The 20,281-nt window shown below is 42.3% G+C and overlaps 1 protein-coding gene across 5 annotated transcripts in view; it reads left to right on the forward strand.

The window, feature by feature from the left end:
• The window catches only part of POU2F1 (POU class 2 homeobox 1), a 117,387-nt gene that overhangs the window by 76,662 nt on the left and 20,444 nt on the right, over positions 1-20,281 (forward strand). For 2 of the 5 annotated variants that reach the window (XM_071563962.1, XM_071563945.1), the window contains exons 5-8: positions 1,021-1,140; positions 3,452-3,634; positions 9,442-9,568; positions 19,007-19,101. In XM_071563962.1, the coding sequence (XP_071420063.1) occupies positions 1,021-1,140; positions 3,452-3,634; positions 9,442-9,568; positions 19,007-19,101 (525 nt within the window). The remainder of the gene's footprint in view (positions 1-1,020; positions 1,141-3,451; positions 3,635-9,441; positions 9,569-19,006; positions 19,102-20,281) is intronic. The other 3 variants (XM_071563953.1, XM_071563971.1, XM_071563979.1) reach the window with 3 other exon arrangements.

Raw genomic sequence — 20,281 nt, forward strand, 5'->3', positions numbered from 1 at the left:
GCATTACATGAAATGCAATAGAATGTGGACCCACTTATACATAATAACAATTTGGAAAGAAGAGGAGGTATAGTGACCTTCCTTTCTAAGAGGAAGGAGGCAGAAAATTGCCTTGGTTGCCATGGTAAACTTCCATCCCTGAGAGAGATGTTGGCAAACAGGCTGTATCTCCAGTGCAGAATGTTTACAGTCCTGCGCTGTAATTATCGCTCAATGACTGGCAGAATTAATCAGAGCCTTTATGTTAATTAGCCAGCTCTGCAGTCCCCAAAACAGGTGGTGGAAAATATGCAAATCTATGCAGAATTTTAATGTTCTGCATAACCAGTTTTAATTATCATAAAACTCTCTCCCTCTCTTCATGCACTTGCGTTTCCTCCCTCATGTCTTCAGAATTTCTTCTGTTTAAAAAAACCAAACAGCCAAACCACGGAAATAAATCAAAATAAACTTGAATCTTTTTACATAAAGCAGTATCCAATTAAATAAATGCTAAACTTTGATTATTTGAAAGCACTTTATATATTATGTATTTTGCTGCAGGTAGTTAAAACTGTGAGGCTTTTTCAAAACAGTTCCGTACAAGCCAACAGTGTGATGACTTAGAGGTACAGGGTGCAGATACAGAAAATGCAAACACAAGCTCCTTTCCCTGGTTCCATTGTTCAGGATTTTAGGCAGTGAATGATTTTAACAGCCCTCTCTTTCTGCATGGTGAGGAGTACCATCAGCTTTAGTTGCGTTGCATAAACCGAAGTGAGACCTGAAAATAATGTCCAAGAGTTACAGGAGACCCGAGAGCCTCTTTGTTTTGTTTAAACTGCATTACCTACAGGCATGTTTGAGCAATCGTAGCTGAGATGGTGGGCACACAGAGCCATTGCTTAAACACACTCCTAAAATAAACCCAAGGGCTTTTTGTATGCAGATGAAAGATTTTTATTGTGCGGTGTTGAGATAGCAGCGTTATACATTAACATCTGTTTTACACTATAAAGAGCTGTATTTTTTTTTGACTAGTCTAAATCTAATGAAGAATCTGGGGACTCTCAGCAGCCAAGCCAGCCTTCCCAGCAGCCTTCAGTGCAGGCGGCCATACCCCAGACCCAGCTCATGCTGGCCGGAGGACAGATCACTGGGGTAAGGTTATTGCCCAGCTCTACTGCAGGATCATCCTGCTGGCTGTGTCCTCAGGGCTGGCACTGAAAGGGGTTCTCACTCCTTGGACTCAGCAGCAAACTTAGGCAAAGTGGGGACAGAGGGTGTCTTCTTAGGGAAAATAAGCAGACTGTAATATTTGGGGGTTGTTGGAAAAGTGTTTGCTTCCAAACGTCAACAACAGAAAAGTTATTTCTGTCTGTGCTCAGGACCGGTCTTGACTCTGCAATGGGAGGAAAACCTGGTGTGTGTGCAAATAAGACAGTCACTGGTGTGATAAAGAGGGGGTTTTATTGGTTTTTTCAAGATTAAAACGAGGCATGGAGAATGAGACTAAATCTTAGCAGATAGTTGGGTGTAGAACAAAATGATGGGAATTGGGCGTAGAACAAAATGATGGGAACTGGGTGTAGAAGAAAATGATGGGAACTGCTAATTCTTCCTCTTCTCAAATACATTTCTTTTTAAGTAACTATATTAGTGCTCCTTAAGCCTATTCAACCCTTCTGTTTTAACCTACCAGTTTTGAGGGTTTTTTAATTGCTGGGATTTGGCAGTAAATATGAGACAAGTGTTGTTTCAGATTTTTTGGTGTTTCTGAATTGTTGTAAAGGCTTTCAGTCATTTCAAGAAAGAGCCAGTTTTGTGAAAGTGCTGGTTAAAGAATCAGCTTCTGTGTAATCAGCTTTTCAGTTTTAAGTGTTTGCATGTTTAGGGCAGTTGCTCCAACGATGTATTTATGTTTTGAAGTGTTAGGTTAGATCATCTCTACACTGCAATGAAACAATATCTTAATTTCAGGCTCAATTGTTAAACCTTCTCCTATGTTAGTTGCAAATAAACATCCCATATAGTTCTCACTTAATTGCATTTGAAGGCTTTAAAAGTGAGACCATTTTAATATGTTGTTAAAACCTGGCCTGTTTTATTATTTTCTGCATTCCCCCCAAAACACTGGTTTGTTTTAATTCATGATCATCTGCTGTAGTGAAACATTCAGAACACCAGGCCCGTGCAGATAGGGATTGTAGTAAATATGGGCATCAAGATTCATTTACATGTAAAGGAGAGACTGCTGCCACCTGTTCCACAGAGATAATGTGTGTTTGGGAAAGGGAAGGGATGTAAAGTTGCCAACTCTATTCTATTAAAAAAAAAAGGCAGATGGGGAGACTTGGAGAGAAACAAATGGAGCTCATGTTCTTTACTTATATCTTAGGGCATAATGGAAATGATGGAATATGGCAGGGATTCATGCTAATGTGAAGCAGCTGGGGTGTTATCAGTTTGCTCAGTAGCCATAGCCAGCATTCCTGCCTCGCATTCATCTGGCTAATCACTTGCTGTTCTGCTGGGTGCAAATTTCCTTTCAAATCCTGGCAATACTGCTTCTTTTCTTTTGCTTGCTACTTAATTACCTTTTTTCCATAAACTCCTGGTAGAGTCGTGAAGAAAACTTAGGGAGTCGTGAAGAAAACTTAGGGAGTCGTGAAGAAAACTTAGGGAGTCGTGAAGAAAACTTAGGGAGTCGTGAAGAAAACTTAGGGAGTCGTGAAGAAAACTTAGGGAGTCGTGAAGAAAACTTAGGGAGTCGTGAAGAAAACTTAGGGAGTCGTGAAGAAAACTTAGGAGTGAAGTTAAGTTCTGTAGGTTCCAGTGAGTGCCAGTGTTTGCTTGCTGTGGTAGGTTGGTTCCTCTTGGTGTGGTAGGTTGGTTCCTACCCTGTGTGGAGTAGCCGCCTGTGTTTACTTAAGGCTGGAGTCATCACCCAGCTAGTGGCTGACCCATAGCAATAGTTCTGGAATAATATGGTTAACACAACTAGCAACAAGCTAGCTAATGACTTGGTAGCTGTGGCTGACCCATAGCAGTAGTTCTGGGGAATTCTGGTTAACATAACTAGCAACGAGCTAGTTAATGACTTTGTAGCTGTGTCTGACTTGTAGTAATAGTTCTGGGATAGTCTGGTTAATGTAACTAGCAATGAGCTAGCTAATGACTTTATAGCTGTGGCTGACCCATAGCAATAGTTTTCTGGGATACTCTGGTTAATATAACTAGCAACGAGCTAGTTAATGACTTTGTAGCTGTGGCTGACCCATTGGAATAATTGTGGGATAGTCTGGTTAATATAACTAGTAACTAGCTAGCTAATGACTTTGTAGCTGTGGCTGACCCGTAGCAGTAGTTCTGGGATAGTCTGGTTAACATAAGTAGCAACGAGCTAGCTAATGACTTTGTAGCTGAAGTGGCTCTTTCCATCATTAATGGCTGTGTTTTCTAATTGTTTTAGCTCACGTTGACGCCAGCCCAGCAACAGTTGCTGCTGCAGCAGGCGCAGGCACAGTTGCTGGCGGCTGCAGTGCAGCACTCGGCAGCCAGTCAGCAGCACAGCGCTGCTGGTGCCACCATCTCGGCCTCTGCCGCGACGCCGATGACGCAGATCCCTCTATCTCAGCCAATACAGATTGCACAGGTGAGCCCTGAGGCTGGAGAGGGTGGAGCATGAAAGACGTTTCACTAAATTCGCACCGTTCAAATGGAAGGTTTTGGGTTTTTTTTCACTCCCTATTCAGTGGGTTTCTGGAGTCCTCCTAGTCTTTCCTCACACAGCAACAAGGCTGGTGTAGGGACTGAAGCACAAGTCCTATGGGGAGAGGCTGAGGGAGCTGGGGGTGTTTAGCCTGGAGAAGAGGAGGCTCAGAGGTGACCTCAGCACTATCTGGAACTCCCTGAAGGGAAGTTCTGGCCAGGTGGGGGTTGGTCTCTTCTCCCAGGCACTCAGCAATAGGACAAGGGGGCACGATGGGCTCAACCTCTGCCAGGGGAAATTGGAGAGCAGAAAGAAATTCTTTGCAGAGAGAGTGCTCAGGCATTGGAATGGGCTGCCCAGAGAGGGGGTGGATTCCCCATCCCTGGAGGTTTTTAAGGTGAGCTTGGCCGTGCCACTGAGCGCCATGATCTGGTAAAGGGACTGAAGTTGGGCCAAGGGTTGGACTTGATGATCTCGGAGGTCTTTTCCAACCCAGTCCATTCTATGATTCTATGATCCCTGGCTGGTGAGTCTTAGTCTCATTGATAGTCTTAGTCTCATTGGTTCTACTGGGCTTCTGAGTTTGTTCCAAAATCTGAGCAGATGTTGTTTTCTGAATTTTCCTCCTTGTAGTTAGCTTGGGAAAGGAGTTAAAGGGGTATAGAAAGATGCCCAGCAATTGCACTTGTTGAGACCTGTATGGATGGGAAGTGGTGCCTGTGTGTCACAAAGGATGCTCCTCAGACCCAAACGGTGCTTTTTAGAAGCAAAATGACAGAGCTGGGGAAAGGCAGTTTGACTTGACAGATTTCTATGCTGTTTTGGCTTGATGCTTAAAGGTCAGAATTCAATGACAAAAATGGGCACTCTTGTGCATCTGGAGAAAAACTTGGCAGAATGTGTCTGGAGTTGGAATCTGTCTGGTACTACAGACCTGTTAATTCTGAAGAACTGCTTGGCAAGGCAGTTCTGCTTACTAGAAGCAAAAAGGATCTTCCTGGATCTTCCAGGATTGGCATAATTCAGCGTGGGAATGCAGTGCCACTCAACTCTGTGCTTAGTATACCTAGTGTGAAAACTGCTTAGCCTTGTGGACAAGGGTAAATAAGTGTACAGCTTAGGCATCTTGACTGCTACTAGTAAGTGGTTTTGTTGCTCATGCTGAGGTTCCTCTTTCCATAGATTAAGGTTATCAGTACAAAATATCAGTTTGTTTAGTGCAACTGAGCAAAGTGTGTTGGGCATGTAATCTCCAAAGTTGCTTCTTCTTAGAGTGAGCAGGTTCTTTGAGACTGTCTGGTGCTTTCTGTTCAAGCTGTTTTCTCTTGCATTCGCCTGGGATGAAGTGTCTATAAACTGAACATGAGGTCTGATTAAGGGCAAGAGTGGAAATGTCACAATTATCTGTGAAGTGCATTGGTGAAATGTGCAATTCCTTTATTGTGCGAGTCCACTGACTGAATAACAGCCTGGCTGTGCTACCAGGTTTTCATTAGCTGAAGTGACAAATTTCTGTGGTGTTATCTGGAAGTTCTGACCTCTCTGTCTGTCCTTAGAGAGGCCAGAGTGATGCCATCCCACATTTAGGAGACCAGTAGTGATGGTGGCCACAGATCCCTCACACTGAACCTCTTGCTGGACTGTGACAAGTCGTGTGACCAAATATTAACATGTCTTTTAGCAAAGGGTCTCACCTCACTAGTGATGTGGAGATGACTGAAGGCTGTAGTGTGCAAGACCATCTCTTAGTTTTATTAAGCCTTTGTAGCCAATAAAACAGACAGATTTCAAGAAAAGAATAGGAATGTCCCTGTCAAGGGAGTTGATGTTTAGCTTCTAACATCTCTCCATGCATCTATCACGGTTTCCATGTGATATTATCCAAATCCTTTAACCTGAGTGTGAGTAAACCACAGGTTTACTCTTGTCTTCCAGGTGTGCCTCTTGTCTTCCAGGTGTGTAATTTAAGATAATGAGTTCTGTTTTACTGAAGTGTGGCACACTAAAATTTCACATTAGCAAAATCTGTACCTTGAACTTTGCCTTTGTTTGTCAAATGTGCCACCAAAGCAGCAGATGCCTTTGAATGCAACGTGGTGCCTGTGTGAGATGCTGCTGATCCTGCTCTTCCACTGCTGTGGGAAGCTCTGCGAATGTGTGAGGCATTCACAATTATGAATTTTGTATTGGGTTTTTCTCCAGAATGTAGAAAATCTTCAGAGAAGTGTTTGAGAGGAGTTACAAAGACCAGGCATGTGCTGTCAAATAGGAACTTTTGAAGTGAGCATTGTCAGACTTGTGCCCCATGGAAAACAGCATGTGCCACATGGGGAACAAATTAAAGTTGTACTTGTTTTCTGGCATTTTTCATTACTGAAATGTTTGACTTTACAATTAATTTCTTTTTTGATAAGTTATTTATATACATAAATGAGCTTGGCTGAGTCTTGTTAGCTGCTTCTCATGATGAAAGTGCAGGTGTTGGATATAATTTGAGATACTTATGGAAAATGTCTCCCATCCAGGTTCACATGGAGGTAACTCCAAGCTTTTTGCTCCACCTTGGCAGTGATTTGTAAGCAGTGCTCAGCTTTGTTTGTGTTGCTATTGTAAACATATAGCTGATTACACAAATAGCTGGATGTTTGTTTTAATTGATGATTTTTGAATAATTGATTAACTGGCAGGTCTCTGCTGCAGCAGGGGGATTACCATATTTATTTTAATTAACTAATTGCACAAGCATGACTTCTTTAATGTGCTCTGCAGTTCACATAAGGTGTCTGCTGCAGCAGCCTGGTGAGATGCTTGTGCTGCTGCTAAACTGACACTGAACCAATCCTTGGAGTTCTTTGTAAACTTTACTTGTTTTCAGGATCTATGCTCAGTGTTTATATGATGTAAACCTCAAAATGACAGAGATGCTCAAGTTGTAATTAGAGATAATGACATTGAATGTAGAACTTTAAATGACTTTTTTCTTCACAAAAATCTTCTTCGCTCAAGATGTAGCACTTGACAGATTTTTCTGCCAAGGGAGGAGTTGGATTGTTTTGATTCTTTCTAAATTTTTAGGCAGCACCAGAAGACATGCATATTTCCCTAAATTCTTCCCATCTCTATGTGCTTATGCTAGCACAGGGATTTTAACTCTGAGGGAAAAAAGATCAGTGTAGGAAAACAGTGTCAGGTTTGTTCCTGTGGTTGCTATTGGGAGATTTATTGTAATGGTATAATTAACTAAATAATAAAACTTTCCCAAGGTAGAAATAAAGTTGGATTTCAAATGAATTTAAAGGGCTGGTAGGGCTATTTAAGTGTGATTAGCCTTGGAGGTATCATTTTCATTTTGTGTTCCAGAATTGTATTTCTGTATTTAAACAAGACTTGGCCAACACACCATTTACCAAGGCAGATGCACAGAATAAGATTGCTTATACCAGTTGTCCCTGAGGCCTCAATTTAAAAACAGTTTTCTCATATTAAAGTGTAAGAGCCTGATGATAAGAGCTGTCATGTCTTAGCTGGGTAGCCGGTGTTATGAATACAATAGTCTTAAACAAAAAGCTCTCCTCTGATCTTACAGATACACTGCTGCTGTTTCTTTGTGTTCATTCTTCTGTGTAACTCCATCTCCTGTGGTGCTGCTTCAAATCATCTGAGATCTGCTTGGTCATCTGGGCCATTTCATTTGTTTGATTTTGGAGGGAGAGGTCCTCCACATCTCTGTTCTTCTGTTGCTACTTTTTCCTTCTGCAGTTTCTTCCCAACTCCTCCTTTTGTGTTTCTACTTCTTCTCTTACCTACCTCTATTTTCATCCTGCAGCCTCTCTTATATGTCCTTTTCTTCCACCCACTGCTCACACCCTTAGTCAGCTTGCCCTGCTCTTTCCATTTCTGCTTTTAGCTCCGCATCCAGCCCCCCATGCCCTCAGTGTGAGCCCCCCTGTGCTGGAGGGTCTGCACAGGGGAAAATGGAGGAGTAAATGAGTGGAGGTCCATGTGTTGGGCTTAGGAAGGAACAGTTTTTGTCAGTAGTGCTGACCAATGTGATGTTAGAAGAAGACACATGTAGTTCCAGGGGAAAAACTGGAGCAGTTTTTTCTCCCTTTCAGGAGGGAAATTGGCCTCAATTTCATAGGAATCATTGTATTACTACCCAAATTTTCAGAAAGCAAACAATACCATTGACTTTAAAAACACTTTGTTGCGCTCATGGGCACTTCTTAAAATGTCACATTCTCTTATAAAATGGAAGTTTCCATTTCTTAAAGAGTGTTGCTTGGTCAACTCATCTGGTGTCTGTCTACCATGCTATTGAACTGCACATTTTTGACCTAACTAATTTGCCCAACTGATGGCTGGGCAGTGTCTGTGTGATGCAGGTTGAGTACTCACCTTCCTATAATGCATGTCTATGGTCCCATAAATCAATGGACTCCCTATTTTTCCCCTCCCCAATCTTCCCTTCCACCCCTGACACTCCCCCCTCCTCATCCCCAAAAGGAGATTGTTGCAACTTTGAAGTTATAGTTTAACAGATTTAAAATAATGTGATACATTGGCCTGGTTTGGTTGGGTTGGGTTGGTTAGTGGGAGGTTGCAAGTATGGAAAATATTTGCTTTATGAGTATTTGGAAACAGCTTCTTCTTGGGAAAATGGAAAAATTCTGCATGTGTATAGATGGTTTTCCTGGATTACCACTGACTTCACAGTGGGCTGCAGTTCTCAGTTTCTCTTGTAATTGTCCTGTTTGGAGAAGATGAAAAGGAAAAGGCTGTTGGGGGGAGCAATATTTTTAAGCAGCTCTCTGTGTTTTCATTCTCCAGCTAAATGTCAAGTTGAAGCATTTTTCTTGAAAATCCAGTTTCTGAGAGATTAGCATTTTATGTTGAGACCAGTCATTTAATTATAGAAAATTAATAGTTGTGAATGGTTTAAATACATAAAAGTAGGGTTCTGCAATAAAGCAGTGATTTGGATTATTCCTTTTAACCTTTAATTATAGTCATATCTATTAAGCTTGTTGTAATTTGTGTCAGAACTAATCAAATTTATTTATTTATTTATTGGATTAGCTACTTTCTAAAAGTTGACCTGAACAACCAGTGTGCAAACAAGGAATCTGCAATATTCTGCTTTTCTGTTGTTGATTTAAATGGTAATTGCAGATTGTTGTTGCAAACAAAAACAGCTCCCAGCTCATATGCTTGATTTGTAGCTGAGTTCCATCCTCAAAAAAAGAAGTTTGAGAAGTCTGGGTGCTGATAAGGCTGAAGTATTTGAAAACTCCTGCATTTGGGGGTGGGGGAGGGAGACTGATTTTTTTTTGTTTGCTTATTTCTTTTTATTTTGCTTTGTTTTTAAAGCAGGACAGTGCTAGAAATACTTTACTGGATTATTTAGTAAATAACTTTGGTTTTATGAAAGACAGTGCAATTCAAATTGGCTTTCTGAAGGATATTCAGTAGCTGGACTGCTGCTGTGTCTGACATCCGCTTTTATCTCCAAATGTTAGAGGGTAACTGACTGATAGGAAATCTGGTTACATTGGGAGTCATGGCTGACTTAAATGTCTAACATACAGCTCTTTCTTTTCTTTTTTTTTTTTCCTTTTTAATTTTTTCTTTTTTTTCCTTTTTACCTTTTTTTTTTTACTTTTTTAATTTCTTTTTTTCTTCTTATCTCTCCTTTTATTTTTTTCTTCTCTCTCCTTTTATTTTTTTCCCCTCTTCTCTGTTTCCTTAAGGATTTGCAGCACTTGCAGCAGCTTCAGCAGCAGAATCTCAACCTGCAGCAGTTTGTGTTGGTGCATCCAACAACCAACTTGCAGCCAGCACAGTTCATCATCTCACAAACACCGCAGGGGCAGCAGGGTAAGTGCTTCTTGCCAGAAAGGCAAATCATACTCACCTTTTTTAGGGGAGAATCACAGACTCACAGACTATTCTGAGTTGGAAGGACCCACAAGGACCATCGAGTCCAACTCTTAAATCAATGGCCCACACAGGGGATCGAACCCATGACCTTGGCATTAAGCTGAAGCTGAGGTGGTTCACACACCTGCACTAACTGTTGATAATCCCTAGCAGAAAAACAGTATTGCAATTAGGAAATTCTAGCAGGTTGTCCCTTTGTTGGTGTTAGACCTCTGTCTTGTCAAAATTGAGTGTAGCTCATTTCTCAGGAAGGATCAGTCCAGAGAGATCATGGAATCATAGAATCAGTTGGGTTGGAAGAGACCTCTGAGATCATCGAGTCCAACCCTTGATCCAACCCCACTTTGATTACCAGATCATGGCACTCAGTGCCACGGCCAAGCTCAGCTGAAAAACCTCCAGGGATGGGGAATCCACCCCCTCTCTGGGCAGCCCATTCCAATGCCTGAGCACTCTCTCTGCAAAGAATTGCCTTCTGCTCTCCAACTTCAATTTCCCCTGGCAGAGCTTGAGCCCATCGTGCCCCCTTGTCCTATTGCTGAGTGCCTGGGAGAAGAGACCAACCCCCACCTGGCCAGAACTTCCCTTCAGGGAGTTCCAGACAGTGCTGAGGTCACCTCTGAGCCTCCTCTTCTCCAGGCTAAACACCCCCAGCTCCCTCAGTCTCTCCCCCACTTCCCAAGCAGCAGCCCCCAGCCTTTGCCCCCTTAGTTTATGTACTGAGCATGAGACCCTGTGGTGTGGAATGTGCCTTTGGCCAGTGTGGGGCAGCAGTCCTGGTTCTGTCTTTTCCAGCTTCTTGTCCTCACAGCCTTCTTGCTGGTGGGGTGGCATGAGAGGCTGGAAAGTCCTTGCTCTGTAAAGGCTCAGCAATAACTAAAACATCAGTGTGTAGTCATCATTGCTCTCATCCTAAATCCAAACCACAGCACTACACCAAGTGATTAGGAAGAAAATTAACTCTATCCCAATCAAAACCAGGACAGACAGGAGAAACATTACAGAATGAAAAGTTCTTCTGGCAGAATAGAAAAGTACTTGAGCCTCAAGTGGGGTACAGTGAGTTTTGTCATAAACCAAAATAATAATTACTTGTTGGGGAAGGAGCTATAATGCCTGATTTGTGTAAGAGCTCTTATAATAATAATCTTTTGGCAATGCACTGGGAATGACTTACACACCAGAGACACACTGAGGCTGCAGCAGGTGGAGCTGTGCCAGCCTAGCTAAGATGTTGTACAGGAGCTTTGTTGTAAGAACTGATGTGTTCAGGTTGCAAAGCATCACGGTCCTGGTTGCAGCCTGTTTGTTGATGCCCATGGAAAACTCTGTTTAGCCGTGGCCTCTTATGCTGATATACTCCAGTGGTCTTTTTTTCCTCCTCTCTGTTTTACATGAACTCTACTCACTTATTCAGGTCTGGTAATCCAAAGATTCTTGCTCAAAAGGCAAATCCTGTTATGCTTGAAGAGCCCTCCAGAGCCTGCCTGTCCTGTAAAGCAGCTCTTTGCACCTCATTTTCCTCTGTTCCTTTCAATTTTTTCATGCATCATTCCTTCTTGTATACTATGACTTGGTTAGAACCTGGCTTTCCATTATGCTGAAGCCTCTTACTGTCTGAATGCTCTCACATTTGAATAAAGGGTTAGTCAAAATTAACTTCTTTTTAATAGGACTTGATTTAGGAGAGATTTTTTTACCAGCACTGGTAGAAAATGGCTCAAAGGCTGTTTGTGGAAGCATTTAGTGATGTACTATTTTCTTAAAATGAAGCAGAACTTTTAACATACTGTTCTAGAAGAAGTCAAACCACCAAAATTTAGTTCAAGGATTCTTTAAAATAGCTTTTGTTTTTTCAAAAAAACCCAGCAAGCACAAAAGAATTGTTTTGAAAAACTCACTGCTATTAATGTCTGCCTACATTTTTCAGCTAAATTCTGCTGGTTTTCTAAATTGTCTCTGAAGATGCTTCACAGAAAGGGGTAACTAAGAGAAGCAAGTGGCATTTTTCTCCCAAAATGAGTTGTTGCATTGCAGAAAGGAAGGAAAGCTTTTTTGTTTAAAATTTCCTCAAGTAGAACAGCTACAGAGGAGGTTTTCATAATACCTTTTTCAGGGGCCATCTGTAAAATTATTTCTTCACTGCAGTGCAAGACCTGCATGTTGCTGTCACCAAGGACACAGAGTGTGTAGGAACATGGTGTTTTACTGGGAATCTGCAGCCTGGGCAACTGAACAGCTCCAAAATATAGGAAGATTTATATGCTGAATTCTGACCATGGGCCGTTAGTGTGTGACAACCTTCCCAACTGAAATGCTCGAATTAATCTCATTTTCTTCATGGGCACTCATTGATAAAGCAACATGTGTGTGATAATACCCCTTATATCACTTTTTGATACGGATTTTTTGCAGTATTTCACAGTTACTATTGGGTGATCTCAAATTGTACCTTATTATTTATGAGAGAGATTTGAGAAAGTGCATATTTTTATTTTGTTATTGGCTGTTGCAGTGACTTTTCCATGTTGTTCTTGTCCTATTGCTCCATTAGTAAACTTCATAAAATAATAAATATTCTGAGGTTTTCTTCAAAACCAATGGCATTGAGATTTCTTTTAATGCCTCATTGGTACTGCATTGAGCTTTATATATATGTCTGAATTTAATAACTAACATGAAAAATCAGATTTATGTGTAGGTTATGTATTCTGGAAGAAAGGCATTGCCTTCCAGACTATGCTACATATTTTGTGTATGCCATGTAGTCATATAAATGAGAAACACTGTTTTTAAAATGAGAAAAGTTTTGAGGGAAACAAGTATAGTATCTCTAAACAAGATTTTAGAAGACATTAGATATTTAGTAAAGAAAAACTTTTTACTTGAAGAGGTGATGGGATACAGGGCAATACAACCATCAGCAGTTGTATATAGGTTCTTGGAGGGGTCAAACTTCATGACCCTAGATCCAACTTCTGAAAAATTTTAGAAAATTCAATACCTAAAATGTTAATAACCAGGATGTTACTCTCCTGTCTTTCTTTAACACACACATTATAGCTCCCAGCAACAGAGAGGAAATTTCCCCCATAAATCCACTGCCTTATGTTTAATGTAGTCACCTTCCTTTTCCAGATGATCTCTGTCTGTTTGGTGGCTCACATGAAACAAATTTCCAAGTTCTTATTTTTCATGGCTGGTAATTGGTAACATCATAACTGAAGGAATTGTTTCAAGCCTCAGCAGTTACGCAGAAGATCAAATGGAAATAGAAATTTGGAACAATTTCTAATTCAGAATGACTATTGTCCATATTATGGTTAAAGTCACAGGCAGTGACTGTAATGCCTTTATACCTCTTGTATCTGTTCTTGTATCTAATAGATCTGTCTCTAGAATCATCAATTCAACATCCCTTACTACAATTACAGCTGCTGCTTAGAAATATTACCCTCACCAGGAGACTGTTCACCTTTCTACTCGGGAGATGTTGCCAATAAAAATCACATCAGTAAAAATCTGAATGGAGAAGGGAATTGGTGCTGCATTTAATATAAATTAATCTTGCAAACAGAAGTTGTTGAGATCTAAGAAAATACTGTATCATTGTCAAGGAGATTTAGAAATAGTACTTATTAAAAAAAAACATCCAGAAAGGCAAAAGTGGAGGACAAGCTCTTAATTCCCTTTAAACATTAAAACTGGGCCTACCTAGTCTCAAGTTATTGCTGTTTGTTATTAAAGACCTTGTTTATGATTTCATTTTTGTGTTGTCAAGTTACCTGAGATGATGATAGCAGGCCAAATCCAGTCCTGTTGTCCTCTTTTATGTGTCCTACAGACTCCGAGGCTTCACTTATGTGAGAGTTGTTGTAATGGCTTTGACTTGCAATCTGACTTCCAGGATGTGTCTGAGAGAAGATGAACAGCTTTGGCAGAGATAAAGCAGTCAAGTTCCTAGATGAAAAAATCCACTCTTTAGGGAGATCAGCTAGGAATGAATTATGTATTATGCTTCTGGGCCAACTTTTTAAAAATTATTCAGAAAAAGTCTGCGCTTGAATGTTTGTTTTATCTTTTGTTTAATTTTAGATAGTCAGAACTGAGCCCCTGATCACTCCTTGGGGACTGTTGGCTGGCAGGGAGAATTTTTTGGCTTGCACCATTATTCATGCTGCTCATAGACATTACAGGAAGAATCCTGAATGATGGTAGATGCATTTACTTTAACTATTAACAAAGATTAAATACCTCTAAACTGTCATACTTTTGCATAGATCTTTACCTCCATGCAGTCATTCTTTTGGAGTGTCACACAGGTAATTTTTGTGCCATGTTGAATGCAATAATTCCACTGGGCTCTTAAAACCCAGGCAGAGGGTTAGAAATAAGACCCCTTAAAGAACAAGTACAGTGTCAGCTTTTATAGATTCAAAAAAGTCATGTGGGCTGGAAGGGACCTCTAAAGGTCTTGTAGTACTGCTCAAACCATGTCCAGTTACACCAGAGTGCTCAGCACCTCAGCCAGTGGAATGGAACATGTCCAAGGATGGGGTTTCTGCAAACTTTTCAAGTACCTGCCCCTACAGTTGACTTCTCTCACAGTAAAAAACAACAAACCAAACAACATTTGCTGCATCAGTCTTCAGGAGGGTCTGTTTGTCCAGCCACTCCAGACTCTGACTTCTGGCCTCTTGACTAATTTCCCCATAGCTGGTCTTGTCCACAAACTTGCTGAGAAAACATTTTGCCCCATTAACCTTACTGGTAATAAGGATGTTACGGAATCACAGAATCATTTAAATTGGAAAAGCCCTCTGAGACCATCGAGTCCAATCTGTGACCCAACAACACCACCTTGTCAACCAGCCCATGGCACTGAGTCTTTCCTAAAACACCTCCAGGGATGGTGACTCCATCACCACCTTCTCTGAAGAACTTCTTCCTAATGTCCAACCTACACCTCTCCTGGCACAGCTTAAGACCCTGCCCTCTTGTCCTCCTACTGTTTGTTACCTGGGAGAAGAGACCAACCCCACCTGGCTACAACCTCCTGTCAGGGAGTTGTAGAGAGTGATAAGGTCCCCTCTGAGCCTCCTCTTCTCCAGGCTAAACACCCCCAGCTCCCTCAGCCTCTCCCCACAGCACTTGTGCTCCACTCCCTTCTCCAGCCTCGTTGCTCTTCTCTGGCCCCGCTCCAGCCCCTCAATCTCTTTCCTCAACTGAGGGGCACAGAACTGAACACAGCACTTGAGATGTGGCCTCACCAATGCTGAGAACAGAGGGACAGTCACTGCCCTGGTCCTGCTGGCCACACTATTGCTGATCCAGGCCAGGATGCCATTGACCTTCTTGTCCACCTGGGCACACTCTGCTCATGTCCAGCTGCTGAGACATGAGAACCCCCAGGTCTCTTTCTGCATGGCCTTGTCCAGCCACTCTGTCCCCAGCCTGTGCTGCTCCCGTAGGATTGTTGTGGCCAAAATGCAGGACCCATCAATCCAGCCTGTCCAGGACCCTCTGCGAGCCCTCCTGCCCTCCAGCAGATGAACACTCCCCCCAGTTTGGCATCTGCAAATTTGCTGATGGTGGACTTGATCCCCTCCCTCATCCAGACCATCGGTAAAGATACTAAACAGGACTGGGCCCAGCACTGATCCCTGGGGACACCATCAATGCCCATATGCCAACTGGGTGCAGCTCCATTCCCCACCACTGTCTGGGCACAGCCATCAGCCAGCTCTTAGCCCAGCACAGAGGGCCCCTGTCCAAGCCATGGGCTGCAGCTTCTCCAGGGCTGTGTCATGGGAGAGTGTCAGAGGCTTTGCTGAAGGCCAGACAGACACATCCACAGCCTTCCCCTCATCCATCAGGCAGGTCATGTGGTCATGGAAGGAGATCAGGTTGGCCAGGCAGGACCTGCCTCTCCTAAATCTGTGCTGGCTGGGTCTGATTCCCCCATCCATCCTGCAAGTGCAGTGTGATTACACTCAAGATGATTGTTCTGCAACCTTGCTGGGCACTGAGGTCAGGCTGACAGGCCTGGAGTTCCCCAGGTCCTCCTTCTGGCCCTTCTAATGGATTGGCATCACACTGGCCAACTTCAGTCATCTGGGACCTCCCTGGTGAGCCATGGCTGATGGTAAGTGATGGAGAGGGCCTTGACGAGCTCTTCCTCCAGCTCCCTCATCCCCTCCAGGATGGATCCCCTCTGCCCCCGTAGACTTGTGAGTGGCTCAACAGGTCACCAGCTGCTTCCTCCTGGGTTACAGGAGAGCTGTTCAGTTCCCCATCCCTGTCTACCAGCTCAGGAGGCCAGTTGTCCTGAGGATGACCTGCCTTACTGTTGGAAACAGGCAAAAGGAAAAAAACAAACCAAAATAACCCAACCACACCCACCCCCGACACACAACCCACCACCAGGAGCCAGGAGGGAGGTAGCTGTGTCCTCCCTGTGGGAACTGCTGCCACCACCACCCTCCTGGATGTTGAGCAGTGCTGGTGCCACTGTGAGTCCCTGAGGAAACTGCATCGGTCATTTACACCATGGTGTAATGGTGAGCACTCTGGACTCTGAATCCCAAGGACCTGAGTTCGAGTCTCAGTGGGACCGTCCCCTGGCAGTTCAAGCCTCCCTGCCATCCGATCCCATCAGATCTCGGATGCTCAGCAGGGTCAGCCCCGGTTAGTACCGAGTGCTGTGACAGTCCCAAGGACTTCACTGTCACTGTCCAAGCTCACTCGGCTGTGGCAGATGGACCTCAGGACTGAAACGGTGGGGCCAGTTCTGTGCACGCTGTGCCTCACCTAAAACATCCATTGTGCAGGCTCAAAGGGCACACCCACCTGGGGAGAGCCCTGCCCAAATCTTCGTTTGCGAAGTTTGGCCATACACACATACGCAACACCAGGATCTCAGCAGGTGCCCAAATGGTGCAGGTTTGGACTCACACTGCATGTAAAAGGCTGTGCTGTGTGTCCTGTGAGTTAAGTCATTACTGAAGTTACCTTGGAGAGCAGTGAGAACCAGGGATTTCTTCTCAATAAAGAATTTAAGGTGAAGCTTAGAGTAGTTCAGGTCATGTCTGAAAGGAGCAAAACTGCAGCTGCCCACTAAGGAAAGCCAAGTGCCTGAAGTGTGTGCCTGGCAATTCCCTCAGCAGGCTGTAATCAGGAGAAGGGACTCCTGCTTTGCCTAAACAGTTCAGCTGCTTTCCCTATCCCCTGATCCCTGCTTTAGTCAGCTGCAGGTTGAACTAACTTGTTCTGTCCCAAGATTCTGCCTGAGACACCTTGTATCGGTATCTCTCAAACAGGATAAAATGATGTAAAAACAGAGCAGATTAAACATGTTCAGATTACTTTATACTGTCATTCCATGGGAATTACTTCAGAAGGTACGAGTGAGAATAAAATTAGGAAGAGTGTAGTCATTCTGTACTCTTCAGCAAAAGTGTTACTCTGCCAGAACACCATCCTCTGGGGTTTCTTTGAAGACAAAAAGTCACAAAAGAAAGTCCTAATTACTCTGATTGCAATCCTAAGACAAGTGAGTAACTTGAAATTGATTGTGTTGCCAGTGGACCAGAGCTCAGATGTGGTCCCTGTCAGCTGCCTGGTGTTTGTCTCTGTTGCTCAGACACTCTGCAGTGTCAGTGTGATGGGTTTGCCCCTTTCTAGTTCAAGCTGTCAGTTAAAATTCACTGTCACTGGAGGAAGGTCAAAACCTGCTCACTTAGAGGTGACTGTTCACTAATGAGTATTTAGATTTAGGCAGGTAAAATCACCTTTTAAGTGAACAGATACTTGCACTGTGGAACTGTGGGAGGTAGCAGTCTTGGAAGTTCCTTAAGCAGCTCTGTTCCCTCGTTGTGGCTTTTCCAGAACACAGCTGGAACATGCTGATTATGTGGTGCAAAGCAAATTTACATAGTTGTCTGTGCTCTGCTATTATGTTGCATAAGCAGCTGGTTGTATTCACTCGGTCTTGGGCATTCTGATAGCAACACTTGCTATTTAAAATACATATTCAACTCTTTGTTAAACAAAAAACAAGTATCACTGTCAGAAGACAATCCCTGTGGTTGTGTCCCCCTTACTGAGGATTCATTTTCTCCCTCCTACTCATGGTAGTCCCTCTTTTCATGCCTCCTACACCCTTAACCTTGCATAAAACACCCAGTTTCTCACTCAGTATTTGACAAGTCCTAAATTGCTGTGTCCCCTACCTGTATTCTGCTATGATGGTGTTGAGTTTAAGTGGTATTGGGTTGGTGTTCTGTCCTCTGAGTGGCACAGCATCCATCTGTTGTTGTTCCCCCCTGATTTTAGGAACTTGGTTTATTGAAGGTGCCTATGAAGTGCAAGTGTAATTAGTGAAGTTCTTGAAGTATTATAGTGGAAATTGATAGTCATAGCAAGGAGTTGCCTAAACAATAAATGTTAATATTTTTCACAATAAAATTGAGGGACTTGTCTAACTATAGTTATGTTTTTGTCAAGATTCTATCCCTTAAAAATATATACATTTTTTTATTAAAACTGAAAAAAAATCATATAGATTCTGGTTAAAATATATAGATACAAGCATATATTTCAATTTCCTCAGAAATTTAGTAAAGTATGCAAATAGTGGACTAATAGAGAATTTATTTTTAGACTGACACAATATTGTGTATATTGATTCTGTCAGTTGCAGCTTGTCTTCAATGTTGTCACCTTTTCATAGTAGCAGAGATTTCATATATTCAGTGTAGTGTTTAATCTGTTTGTTCAAATTGAGCATCAGGGCTCAGTATCTTTCCTGAGTTTTAATTCCAGTTACTTTCCCAAAAGGTGTCTACTTTGTTTGACCCAGGAGGGAGTTATCCAGGCTTGTTGTGTCTTCTGGCATGGTTTCCTTCTTTTTCGGCATAAGATGATACAGAGAGGAAGGAGGGTGATCAGGAACCCAAATTTGTGGCTTTGCTTAGTGTTCAGTTGTTGAATTTGACCTGATTGGTGCTCAGTGTTTTTATATGTCTCTGTAATTCATGGTCAGCTGTTGGTTATCACAAGGCATGTATCCCAAATCTGGGTGCTGAAGGGGACAATAAATAATTCCTGCACACAGACCATCACAAACTCTTTCTGCAGAGGAGACTGGTACAGACTTCTCTGTCTTACCCTTCTATCACCACATGTACTTCAGGAAAACACAAGGGGATTTCGGGCTGCCCAGTCCAGAGCCTGCAGCTGTCTGTGCAGGGATGAAATGAAAGCTTGCATCTCAAATGTTTTGTAACATCTCATTCAGCAAGAGCCTTGTTTCACCTCATTTCATGTTTTAGTCTTGTCCAATGACGAACCAAACCCACGCTTTTCTCTCCCCAGGTCTCCTGCAAGCGCAGAATCTCTTAACGCAACTACCTCAGCAAAGCCAAGCCAACCTCCTGCAGTCTCAGCCAAGCATCACCCTTGCCTCGCAGGTCAGGCTTGTTCCTGCAGCTCATGAGTTGCTTTGGGGGCATTTAAACTATGGCAAGTGCATGGACCCTTTGGATTAATTACCTGAATAGATGTTGTAGCTAGAATAGTAAATTTGTCTTTAGTTTCCACCCTAACGTGCCTGTTTCAGGCTTTAATGTTCTAAATTTTTATTTTTAGCTGGAAATTTTCATGATGCCTTGAGCTAATGGCACTAGAGCATTGTTTGATTTCCTGTTAGAAAATATCTCAGACAAATTTGTGAAATTCAGAGGAGCAAGGTGTGGGCTACTTAAGAGCTCAGAAAGAGGATTACTGGCAAGCACCTTTCTGAAGATTGCAGTGATGATCTATGTTTATTATAGTGTAGTTATTCTGATATCATTGCTAAGTCACTGCCAGTCTTGCCAATTGCCATCTGTGAAAGTGAAGAGATTGTTAGAAATAAAATATTAAAATATTCTGTTAGGTATCTATTAAAATAATAGAGCTCTATGGTTAAGCTTTGAGACTGTAAGAAAAGCAATTTAAGGTTACACATGCCTGTAAATTTGGTTGTGCTTTGCTCTGGGTTTTACTGTGCAGTTTAGTTTCATGACTGCATGCTGTTCCTCAAATACCATGTTATATCACACAGTATCTTCCTGCCAACTTGGTTACATATAAGAATATTCTAGTCTGCAATAACGTGTCTGAATCTATCAGAGTCTTAGAAAACTATATTTTCTGTTAGACCACCTGTAGTATTTTTCATGCCTCATGGAAAATGGAATTTGTTGCACATCTGTAGTTCATACGTCAGTTAGCAGCATGATTCCCTACTAAAAAATAGAATTCGATCTAAAAAGAATTATTAAAATACTTAAAATTATTAAAAATAAATTACGTAATGTGGGTGAAATCAGTAAAGATGTATTGCAGTAATTACCCACTGCGATTAATTAAAAATAAAAAAATACTAAAAACTTTTAAGTGTGACACATGTATCTGCAATCCTAGAAAGATCATATATGATTACGTTATTTCTCAAGTAATGGAATTATGGATCTTGACCTCCCTCTACCATCTGCTGTGCACTGCAAAACACTAACACAGGAGAAAGACGACACAAGAGACTCAGCTGAATGGTGGCCATTTCTTCTAGACGAGCCTCTTCTGTACCTTTGCATAGACTTTGCATAA

This window comes from Pithys albifrons, chromosome 1, assembly GCF_047495875.1.
Source record: "Pithys albifrons albifrons isolate INPA30051 chromosome 1, PitAlb_v1, whole genome shotgun sequence".
NCBI classification, from domain to species: Eukaryota; Metazoa; Chordata; class Aves; order Passeriformes; family Thamnophilidae; genus Pithys; species Pithys albifrons.